The 12,436-nt window shown below is 48.8% G+C and overlaps 1 protein-coding gene across 2 annotated transcripts in view; it reads right to left on the bottom strand.

Annotated features, from left to right (window-relative positions):
* LOC137523095 (phospholipase A2 inhibitor gamma subunit B-like) overlaps positions 1-12,436 on the bottom strand; it is a 99,597-nt gene that overhangs the window by 31,136 nt on the left and 56,025 nt on the right. Inside the window, exon 1 of one of the 2 annotated variants that reach the window (XM_068243311.1) lies at positions 4,581-4,654. The exons of the other annotated variant lie outside the window; for it this stretch is intronic. Coding sequence (XP_068099412.1) covers positions 4,581-4,632 — 52 coding nt within the window. The 5' untranslated portion in view covers positions 4,633-4,654. Of the gene's footprint in view, positions 1-4,580; positions 4,655-12,436 lie in introns of those variants that run through there. 2 annotated transcript variants of the gene reach the window in all.

The following is a 12,436-nucleotide window of genomic DNA, read 5'->3' as shown; positions in this document are numbered from 1 at the left end:
TTACTCGAGTATTGCCGGTTACACAAATAGCATACCTTGTGCTACACTTGTCTGCTGTAGTATAGTTATATTAGCATATGCTGTCTCTGCACAGCATTATTGCCGTTGGTTAGTGCATCAGGGCCCCTGGTCTTTCGAAGAGCGCCCCACAAAGTATAATGGACCAACACTTCTAGCGGGCAATGGATTATTTGCTTCCAGTGACCGTAAGGTCATGGCTCCTGATATTGTCACACTGGTGACATGGAGAACAGTAAAAGACATGTTGTGGAGATATCCAGATAAAGTTCAATTCATAGGCAACCATTTGGGGTGGTCAATATCTGCCATAGGGCCAGAGGTCCAAATCAGTGCTGGAAGGTCACAGGCTGAGGTTACAACAGGGGCAGAAGAGAGGTCAGTGGCCTAGCAATAGGGGATGCAGAGTTAGCGACTGCATCGGGGGCCCTTGGGCCAGAGGGGCCTTCGGGGCCCACCCTCAACCACAGTATTAGCTCTCTATTGGTCCTATGCTGGTAATAATCACTTCTATAGGTGCTTTTTTTGTAGTAATCATTAACAAACTGTTCCCAATCCCCTTCTTGCACTTCTGACACTGTGGTTGTCCTTGGCAGGTTTTGGTGGGCCGTATCAATTGTTATGCATAGAGCGCTTGGGGGGGGGGGGGGGGGGGCAATGTAAACCTTGCACCGGGGCCCATAGCTCTTTAGCTACGCCACTTTTAGAGGTTATAGTCAGACAGACTGGAACAGTTATGGAGAACGGTGGATCAAGAATGGTTGTACAGGCTGGGATCGCAAAGAAGAACAGCAGGCTAGAAATTAAAGAAAATGCACTAAGATTAAAGCACAATCAGAACTGGGTGTTGCTACCTGGGTAGCTTTTGTGGGTAAGGATTGACATTTTGGAAAGCAATTTAGGTACTACACCTGTGCAAATTCATGTATCAAGGTCTGCACATGCATATGATAACATAGACATGTGCACACACCAGTCCAAGCCCTCAAGCTCATGCATGGAAGCATGGCCGTTTCTACCCCCGTGCGGGGCGTGCCGCCGCCCGGGGCGCTGCTGGGAGGGGGGCGCTGTGATGGAGGGGGGAGCCGCAGCCGCGGGGAGGGCAGCCCGACCTCTCCCTCCCTCTCCCTGGGCCGCCCTCCATGCGATCCCCCCTCGGACGAAGTGCAGAGTAATGCGCAGGGAAGCGCTATAGAAAACTACTCACCTCGCTGGCTCCAAGCGCTGCTCTCTCGCCGCCAGTCTCATCTCTGCCTACACACGCTGATACACACACGCTGCTAAACAGGAAGCAGCGTGTGTGTGTATCAGCGTGTAGGCAGAGAGAGGAGACTGGCGGCGAGAGAGCAGCGCTTGGAGCCAGCGAGGTGAGTAGTTTTCTATAGCGCTTCCCTGCGCATTACTCTGCACTTCGTCCGAGGGGGGATCGCATGGAGGGCGGCCCAGGGAGAGGGAGGGAGAGGTCGGGCTGCCCTCCCCGCGGCTGCGGCTCCCCCCTCCATCGTGGGGGGCACCTACCTAACCTATACTGGGGCAGCTACCTATCTAACCTATCCTGGGGGGCACCTACCTATCTAACCTATCCTGGGGGGCACCTACCTAATCTAACCTATACTGGGGGGCACCTACCTATCTAACCTATGCTGGGGGGCAGCTACCTAATCTAACCTATACTGGGGGGCACCTACCTAATCTAACCTATACTGGGGGGGGCACCTACCTAATCTAACCTATACTGGGGGGCACCTACCTAATCTAACCTATACTGGGTGGCAGCTACCTAATCTAACCTATACTGAGGAGGCAGCTACCTAATCTAACATATACTGGGCGGCACCTACCTATCTAACCTATACTGGGCGGCACCTACCTATCTAACCTATACTGGGGGGCACCTACCTATCTAACCTATACTGGTGAGCAGCTACCTATCTAACCTATACTGGGGAGCAGCTACCTATCTAACCTATACTGGGGGAAGCTACCTATCTAACCTATACTGGGGGGCACCTACCTAATCTAACCTATAGTGGGAGCATTAACTTATCTAACCTGTATTGGGGGCACCTACCTACCTAGCTAGTCTATACAGGTGACAACTATACTGGCTACCTATATTGGAGGCACCTACCTAACTAACCTATACTGGGGGGCACCTTCCTATCTAACCTATAGTGGGAGCATTAACTTATCTAACCTGTATTGGGGGCACCTACCTACCTAGCTAGTCTATACAGGTGACAACTATACTGGCTACCTATATTGGAGGCACCTACCTAACTAACCTATACTGGGGGCATCTACCCATCTAAGCTATGCGGGGGGCAACTATTCTGGCTACCTATATTAGAGGCACCCACCTAGCTAACCTGTAGTGGGGGCACCTAACTATCTAACTTATACCGGGGACGCCTGCCTATCTAACCTATACTGTGGGCAACTATACTGGCTACCTATACTGGAGGCACCTACCTGGCTAACCTATACCGGAGGCAACTATACTGGCTCACCTATGCCTGGCTACCTATACTGGGGTACCTATAGCTGGCTACCTATACTGGGGTACCTATTCTGGGGGAATCTATACTGAGTGCAACTAGACCTGGCTAACCTACACTGTGGGCACCCATACCTTGCTTCGGGGGGGGGGGGGGGGGGCGCAATTTTTACACCCTCGCCCTGGGTGCATTTTAGCCTAGAAACTGCACTGCATGGAAGTGCACATGCTGAGAAGCAGGACAGGAGTGGTAAGTAGGAAAGAGCCTTGGTCTACATCCTATCAAACTCCTCTGCAATGAACTGAAACAAATGGTATGAAATAGGGACCCTTCAACTTGACACAACTGCAGCAGTTTGATCAGGAAGAACGAGTAATACTACTTATAGACAAGTGCAGAAGTCTCACGGAAGGCTTCAAGAATATTTGCCTTTAAAGGTTGGAGAATATCAGGTTGCAGGTTTCATTATGTTTGACCATTTGTTTTATTCAAAATACTCATTTTAATCAAAAAGCAAAAGCGCAGTCTGGAGTTTGGTGAATATGGAATAAGTAATGATAGATGTTTGTAACTTTTCGTCAGTTTCAAGTTCTTTCAGAGACCATTGTGGGTTCTTCTTTTTCATAGAGGAGTAACAATAAATGTGTCCACAATTGTTCATAAATAGAGAGACGCACACACACGAAACCAGCTCTCACAGCTGTTACGTCCCTGGCCCTCTTTTCTTTCAGTAGTAACTAGAGTGGAGCAGTACCTGCGATTGCAGGGGGGCCCAGAGCTGTGAGGGTTACCAGCTACTAACCTTTCCTTCCTCCAAAACAGGGGACTGTACTGCAGAACAGGAGTTTTTGTTGCTACGCTTCCTGTGGGTGTGAAGATCATGAGGGTCACCACTGCAGCCTTAACTATCCTGATCCTAGTTTGCAGAGTGATTTCTTTGTTTTAGCATAAATTTTGCCATATCTTTCTTGGAAGCTTCAAACTTCAGTATTAATATAATAATGGATCCTGTATACTTGGACAGCACAGTCTTTAGCATTAACATAAGGTGCTCTCAACATTTATGATCTTTTAGTAGATCCAAAAGACCCTTGAATGGTTTACCAAGTAGATGGGTCCTCCGAACTGCGGCTTGGAGATCTGCATTGGACATCCTCTTGCTGAGTGGATTTGATCTTATGAAGGTCCTCCAGAAGCAAGGCCTCCTGTCAGCAGCATGACTAGAGGGGAAAGGCCCCTGCAATTGCAGAGGGTCCCAGAGCTGTGAAGGGCCCCAACAACCAACCCCCCCCCCCTTTATCCGATACAGGGAACTACATTTTAGTTCAGGTGTTTTTGTGGCGACACTTGTTATGGGTGAGAAGATCACAATGTTCACACTCACTTTATGACCCTTGTGAGATGGGCCCCAAGGCCGTGAAGTGCACCAAGGGTAGGCAAGGGAAGGTCTGTGAACATGGGGGGGGGGCTCCATCGAAGTTTTGCTGGGGGACCCCATGAATTTTAGTTACGCCACTGCCTCCTGCTTAAAGAGAACCTGTAAGAAAAAAAAGTTCCCCTGGGGGGGTACTCACCTCGGGAGGGGGAAGCCTCAGGGTCCCAATGAGGCTTCCTCCACCCCTGTAGCTGCAGGCAGCTACCTTCCCTGGCTCCAGTGGAGGCGCTGTTGCGTCTCTCAGCATGGAGATAGGTGGAAGTAGCCAATCTTTGTCGAGTCCACTCTACTGCTCAGGTGCAGGAGACTTGTGCCTGCGCAGTAGAGCAGCCTGACAGCGATCGGCTATTTCCGCCTATCTCCGAGGGGAGTGCCAATACTGCGCCTGCGCTGGAGCCAGGAAGGTAAATATTTACATCCCTGCTGTTTTTGGGGAGCTTTATCACCACCACCATGGGACAGAGGAGGACGGGGGAAGCCTCAATAGGATCCGGAGGCTTCCCTCACCCGAGGTGGATGTTTTTTCGTTACAGGTATTCTTTAATATTACTTGCAACATAAGTAGATAGTTTTAATTCTACAACAATCATAAAGATTTGCTTAACTACAAAAGTAAAGTCTGTCCGTACCTGCAGAGATGCTCGCTATCGTGAGGACGAGGACCCCGATGAAGCTGTTCATGGTTGCTGTTAGTGAACACAAATGCTGCGACTTACAAATAGCTGCGTGTAATCTAGAGGTGGAGATTTATACGGCTAGATTATGTGGATTAATAATTTATAGCCATATTTGATACGCCTGTGCAGGAGAGACGCTGTGCCTAAAACCTAAGTGCCCCTTCGCTTGATAAAATGAAGGCAAATGTGAATGTTGGCAGCGAGAATGATTGAGGTCTGCTAAATCATTAACTAATAACAGGTCATTATCAGCAGTCTATTCTTCTAGATTTTACGTACTGCGTATTCGACCTCTTTCATTACTCTGGGTTATTGTTGGGAGGACATTGTGACGTTCGCTTTTTCTCATCAGGATCTTGTTTAATAGTGGGGTAAAATATAGCCACTTTATATTTAAAAATGCATTTCTTTTTAGGAAAAAAATATTTTAAAGAGGAACTTTAATCAAGGATTGAACTTTATCCCAATCAGTAGCTGATTCCCCCTTACCCAGGAGAAATCTTTACCTTTTCTCGAATAGATCATCGAGGGCGTTTGTATGGCTGATAGTGTAGTGAAACCCCTCCCACAGTGTGATGTCATGACCATGGTCTTGACAGTTTGCTGTCTGTGAACCTCGTTGCATTGTGGGAAATAATGTTTTTTTTCCAGCTGCCAAGCAGAACCGGGACAAGGTCCTCCAGCACCCAAGGCTGAGACACCAAAGTGCGCCCCTCCATCCCTCCCACCCCAGCCGTCACACACTGATTGCTGTTATTTAAGAGGTGCCCCAGGACCCCTAACCCCTAACCCCTCCCCCCCCACACACTTTAACCACTTCACCCCAAGGCAGTTTTTACCCTGACGGACAAGAGCGATTTTCACCTATCATTGCTTATCCCTTTCATTTGCCAATAACTTAATCACTACTAATCACAATTAAATAATCTATATCTTGTTTTTTTCACCACCAATTGGACTTTTGGGGTTGATATTTGTTTTCAGTAATTACTTTATTTTCTATGCATTTTAAAGGGAAATACAATGAAAAAATACACTATTTCTCCAATTTCATCCCCTATGGTTTTAATATAAACACTCCTACTGTACATTAAACCCACACATTTTATCTGCCTATTTGTCCTGGTTATCACAAGATTTTAAATATGTCCCTAGTACAATGTATGGTGACAATATATCATTTGGAAATAAAGGTGTATTTTTTTATCACTGGGATGCACGTGCATGCACGGGAGCGGGCACGTGCACCTGTGGGAGTGCGCACATGCACACGTGTGTGTGCACGCATGCACGTGCATGCGCACAGCGGCAGCAGCACTGTCTGACTTATAAAAACGTCCTGGAGCCATTAAGAGGCTCTAGCAGGGCATTTTTATAAGTCAGCATGACATTAAGTGGTTAATCTCTAATCATCTGGCTTGCAGTCACTGTCATGTATACCCTTTTCTTATTTCTCTCTGCTTCAACCACAATAGGGGAATGATAGCTGAGTGAGTTGTGCGTCCCTTCCTACACTGCGCCCTGAGGCTGGAGCCTCTCTTGCCTCTGCTTCAGCCCTGCCCTCTGCCCCCTTCTACACTGCACCCTGAGGCTGGAGCCTCCCTTGCCTCTGCCGCACCCTGTGCCCCCTCCTACACTGCACCCTGAGGCTGGAGCCTCCCTTGCCTCTGCCCCGCACTGCGTCCCTTCCTACACTGCGCCCTGAGCCTGGAGCCTCTCTCGCCTCTGCCCCACCCTGTGCCCCCTCCTACACTGTGCCCTGAGACTGGAGCCTCTCTCGCCTCTGCCCCGCCCTGCGTCCCTTCCTACACTGTGCCCTGAGGCTGGAGCCTCTCTCGCCTCTGCCCCGCCCTGCGTCCCTTCCTACACTGCGCCCTGAACCTGGAGCCTCTCTCGCCTCTGCCCCACCCTGTGCCCCCTCCTACACTGCACCCTGAGCCTGGAGCCTCTCTCGCCTCTGCCCCATCCTGTGCCCCCTCCTACACTGCGCCCTGAGCCTGGAGCCTCTCTCGCCTCTGCCCCACCCTGTGCCCCCTCCTACACTGTGCCCTGAGGCTGGAGCCTCTCTCGCCTCTGCCCCACCCTGCGTCCCTTCCTACACTGCGCCCTGAGGCTGGAGCCTCTCTCGCCTCTGCCCCACCCTGTGCCCCCTTTTACACTGCGCCCTGAGCCTGGAGCCTCTCTCTCCTCTGCCCCAACCTGTGCCCCCTCCTACACTGCGCCCTGAGCCTGGAGCCTCTCTCGCCTCTGCCCCACCCTGTGCCCCCTCCTACACTGCGCCCTGAGCCTGGAGCCTCTCTCGCCTCTGCCCCACCCTGTGCCCCCTCCTACACTGTGCCCTGAGACTGGAGCCTCTCTCGCCTCTGCCCCGCCCTGCACCCCTCCTACACTGCACCCTGAGGCTGGATCCTCTCTCGCCTCTGCCCTGCCCTGCGTCCCTTCCTACACTGCGCCCTGAGCCTGGAGCCTCTCTCGCCTCTGCCCCACCCTGTGCCCCCTCCTACACTGCACCCTGAGCCTGGAGCCTCTCTCGCCTCTGCCCCATCCTGTGCCCCCTCCTACACTGCGCCCTGAGCCTGGAGCCTCTCTCGCCTCTGCCCCACCCTGTGCCCCCTCCTACACTGTGCCCTGAGGCTGGAGCCTCTCTCGCCTCTGCCCCGCCCTGCGTCCCTTCCTACACTGCGCCCTGAGGCTGGAGCCTCTCTCGCCTCTGCCCTGCCCTGCGTCCCTTCCTACACTGCGCCCTGAGCCTGGAGCCTCTCTCGCCTCTGCCCCACCCTGTGCCCCCTTCTACACTGTGCCCTGAGCCTGGAGCCTCTCTCGCCTCTGCCCCACCCTGTGCCCCCTCCTACACTGCGCCCTGAGCCTGGAGCCTCTCTCGCCTCTGCCCCACCCTGTGCCCCCTCCTACACTGTGCCCTGAGACTGGAGCCTCTCTCGCCTCTGCCCCGCCCTGCACCCCTCCTACACTGCACCCTGAGGCTGGATCCTCTCTCGCCTCTGCCCCGCCCTGCACACCTCCTACACTGCACCCTGAGGCTGGATCCTCTCTCGCCTCTGCCCCGCCCTGCACCCCTCCTACACTGCACAGTGAGGCTGGATCCTCTCTCGCCTCTGCCCCGCCCTGCACCCCTCCTACACTGCACCCTGAGGCTGGATCCTCTCTCGCCTCTGCCCCGCCCTGCTGCCAAGCAAGCAGTATCTCCCTCTGTGCATAGAACTCTCAGTAACAAACATTCTGTACAGATCACCTGGCAGGACTACAGATGTCACCACCAGTGATAAATGTCAGAATGTTAATAAGGTAGGGGAAAGATTTTAAAATGGGCAACATTTACAATGGGACTAAATAATCTATAAATCAATATTGTAAAAAACAAGCTATTTTATTCATTATGTTACTTTCACTACAGTTCCCCTTGAAGTTCTGCTCTGTACACTAAATTCATTAAAGAGGAACTTGTCTGCATGTAGCTGAATAATTACAATCTATATATATAAAATCGGATGTATGTATGTGTGTGTGTGTGTGTGTATGTGCCGCGATCACGCAAAAACGGCTTGACCGATTTGAACGAAACTTGGTACACAGATCCCTTACTACCTGGGATGATATGTTCTGGGGGTCTTGCGGCCCCCCTGCACATGTGGGTGGAGCTACAAACAGCTAATCAGATTCCACCCATTCAAGTCAATGGAAAAAATTTAAAAGGCTGCCATTCTCACAGTAATCAAGCCAGAGTCCCCACACTTGGCACAGTTGGTCACTTGGTGACCGAGGTTACAAATCCAGGAAAAGTGGGCGGAGCATAAAACAGCAAATCAAATTTCAGCCGTTCATTTTACATCGTAAAATGTAAACTGCAGCCATTCTTAGACTGTTAATCACAGGTTTCTCAAACTTGGCACACTTGGTCACTGGGTGAATGCGATTAAGATTCAAGAAAATGGGTGGAGCCTACAACAGCCAATCAAAATTCACCTATTGATTTTCAAGGGGAATATTTAAACTGCTGCTATTCTTACACTTTTAATGGCAGAGACTTCAAACTTGCTACAGTCAATCAGTGGGTGACTGGGGTCCAAATTCACTAAAGGGGCGGGGCCACATACAGCCAATCAGATTTCCTTGGTGGATAAACTGCTTCAAATCACACATTTTTGATGCCAGTAACCTGAAAACTCACACACTTGGTCACTGGGTGACTGTGTGTCAAGGTTACAAAAAGTGGGCGGAGCTAAAAACAAATTTCACTGGAAAATATAAACTGCAGCCATTCTTACACCGTTAATAGCATGGTTCTCAAACTTTGCACAGTTGGTCATTGGGTGACAGATTAGGATTTTGGAAGGTGGGTGGAGCCTACAACAGCCAATAAAAATTCACCTTTTGATTTTCAAAGGGAATGTTTCATCTGCTACCATTCTCTTATACTGGTAATAGCAGATGCCTCAAACCTGGTACAGTTGGTCACTGGGTGATTAGGGTCCAAATTCAGGAAGGGGGCGGAGCCACAAACAGCCAGATTTGTTTATTTTTCAATGGGAATATACAAAGTATTAATACCAAGGACCCCAAAGCTGATAAACTTGATGATTGAGTGACTGTATGCCATGGTTAGAAAAAGTGGGCGGTGCCAACAACTTAATTTTTTACATTGCAGGGTTCCCAAACCACAATTGGCCACTGGGTGACTGGGATGAATATTCAGAAATGTGGGTGGAGCCTACAACAGCCAATCAAAATGTACCTATTGATTTTCAAGGGGAATATTCACATTGCTACCATTCTTACACTGTTAGTGGCAGAGGCCTCAAACCTGATACAGTCAGTCATTGGGTGACTGGGGTCCACATTCACGAAAGGGGTGGAGCCACAAACAGCCAATCAGATTTGTTAGATTGATTTCAGCCATTCTGTTATTGGCAGGGTACTCAAACGTGACACAGTTGGCCACTGGGTGACTGGGACTAATATTCAGAAAAGTGGGTGGAGCCTACAGCAGCCAATCAAAATTCACCTTTTGATTTTCAAGGGGAATATTTACATTGCTGCCATTCATGCACTCTTAATGGCAGAGGCCTAACATCTGCTACAGTCAGTCACTGGGAGACTGGGGTTTAAATTCTGGTGGTAGCGGGCCAAAAACAGCCAATCAGATTTGTTTAATTTCAATGTTAAAATGCAACTTTTTGATGCCAAAGACCCCAAAGCTCATAAACTTGGTCATTAACTGACTGTATGTCAAGATTAGAAATAGTGGGCGGAGCCAAAAACAACTAACTTTTTACATGGGGAAATGTAAACTGCAGCTTTTCTTACACTGTTAATGGCAAGGTTCTCAAACTTCACACAGTTGGTCACTGGGTGACTAGGATTAATATTTGGAAAAGTAGGTGGAGCCTACAAGAGCCAATCAAAATTCACCTATTGATTTCCAAGGGGAATATTGAAACTGCAGCCATTCTCACACTGTTAATGGCAGAGGCCTCAAACCTGCTACAGTCGGGCGTTAAGTGTTTAGGGTTCAAATTCAGTAAAGGGGCGGAGCCAAAAACAGCCAGATTTCTTTGCTGGATAAACTGCTTCCATTAGCACAATTTTGATGCCAGGAACACAAAAGCTCACAAACTTGGTCATTGAGTAGTGACTGTGTGTCAAGGTTACAAAAAGTGGGTGGAGTTAAAAACAGAATTTTCTGGGAAACTGCAGCCCTTCTTCACAGTTAATGGCAGGGTTCTCAACCTTAGCATAGCTGGTTACTGGTTGACTGGGATTAATATTCAGAAAAGTGGGTGGAGCCTACAAATGCCAATCAAAAATCACATGTCACTTTTCAAGGAGAATATTAAAATTGCTGCCATTCTTGCACTGTTAATGGCACAAGCCTCAAACCTGGTACAGTTGGTCATTGGGTCACTGAGGTTCAAATTCAGAAAAGGGACAGAACCACAAACAGTTAATCAGATATGTTTCATTTCATGGGAAAATACAAATTATTGATGCCAAGGACCCCAAAACTCACAAACTTGTGCATTGAGTAGTGACTTTGTGTCCAGGTTACAAAAAGTGGGCGGAGCCAAAAACAAATTTCACTGGGAAAGTGAAACTGTAGCCATTCTTACACTGTTTATTTCAGGATTCCCAATCTTTGCCCTGATGGTCACTGAGTGACTGAGATTAATATTCAGGGAAGTGGGTGGAGCCTATAATAGCCAATCAAAATTCACCTGTTGATTTTCAAGTGGAATATTTAAATTGTTGCCATTTTTACACTGTTAATAGCAGATGCCTCAAACCTGCTACAGTTGGTCATGGGGTGACTGAGGTTCAAATGCTGGAGAGGGGTGGAGCCACAAACAGCCTATCTGATTTGTTTAATTTCTATGGGAATATACAAATTATTGATGCCAAGGATCCCAAAGCTCACAAACTTGGTCATTGAGTGTTTGTGTGTTAGGGTTAGAAAGTGGGCGGAGCCAACACCAGTCAAATACATACACAGGCAACGCCGGGTCATCAGTGGCTGGAGACAAATACAAATTTCACTGGGAAAATGTAAACTGCAGCAATTCTGTTAATGGCAGGGTTTTTAAACGTTGCACAGTTGGTCACTTGGTGACTGGGAATAATATTCAGAAAAGTGGGTGGAGCCTACAAAAGTGAATCAAACTTCACCTATTGCTTTTCAAGGGGAATATTTAATTGCTACGATTCTTGCACTGTTAATGGCACAGGCCTCAAACCTGGTACAGTTGGTTATTGGGTGACTGGGGTTCAAATTCAGAAAAGGGGGTGGAGCCACACACAGCCAATTAGATTTGTTTCATTTCAATGCAAATTATTGGTGCCAAACAATGCAAAGCTCACAAACTTGGTCAGTGAGTAATTGTGTGTTAGGGTTAGAAAAAGTAGGTGGAGCCAACACCAGCCAAATACATACCCGGGCACAACGCCGGGCAATCAGCTAGTTGCTTATATTTTACAGTATTCATTCATTGCCCATTGCAAAATCTTTCCTCACCCCGACTTACATTCTGATATTTATCACTGGTGGTGGCGACATCTTTAGTCCTGCCAGGTGATCTCTGGGGAATGTTGGTTTGTGGTGTGTTCTGAGGTAAACAGAAACAACACCTGGGCCCATATACAATTCACTTTTTCTACTGAGTTTTCTCCTAGGTGATAGCTTCAATCCTCGTCAATACGATGCCTTTTCAACCACCAGCAAGAAAGAAAATACTCAAAATAATTTTGATATTACTTTATCATCTACTTTTTAATACTTTTTCAATGTCAAAGCCCTGAAAAGTTACTTTAAATAGAAGAGTAAAATGTATCTCCTAGGAGAAAACTCAGGAGAAAAAGTTAAAAGTCACACCTGATCAATAAAATTCCTTTTTTAAAGGACTTACTAGGCCTGTTTTCTAAAAAAAAATAAAAAAAGGTAGATACCTGTGTCAGTTTGTAAGGCACGGAGGACGCCGCCCGCGCCCTCTGTGCCGTTCCGCCGGGTCCCCGCCGCTCAATATCCCCCCGAACGTCCCCCGACCGCACGGCCCGGGTCGGGCTCTCCAGCATTCACAAAGATGGCCGCCGGAGCTGGCCGTGCAGTCCGCATAGCTGCGAGTGCAGCTGCGCAGCCTTAAGGCCAACCCCCCGATCATGTAACAGGCTGTTTCCTGTAGCGTGCATCGGGGGGTTAGCCTTAGAGCTGCGCAGCCGCGCGGCTATGCGGACTGCGCAGCCACGGCCAGCTCCGGCGGCCATCTTTGTGAAGGCTGGAGAGCCCGACCCGGGCCGTGCGG

The sequence above is a fragment of the Hyperolius riggenbachi genome, chromosome 6 (assembly GCF_040937935.1).
Source record: "Hyperolius riggenbachi isolate aHypRig1 chromosome 6, aHypRig1.pri, whole genome shotgun sequence".
In the NCBI taxonomy this organism is placed as follows: domain Eukaryota; kingdom Metazoa; phylum Chordata; class Amphibia; order Anura; family Hyperoliidae; genus Hyperolius; species Hyperolius riggenbachi.
Note: the sequence above shows the minus strand (reverse complement) of the source record. Positions and strands in the feature narration are given on the sequence as shown.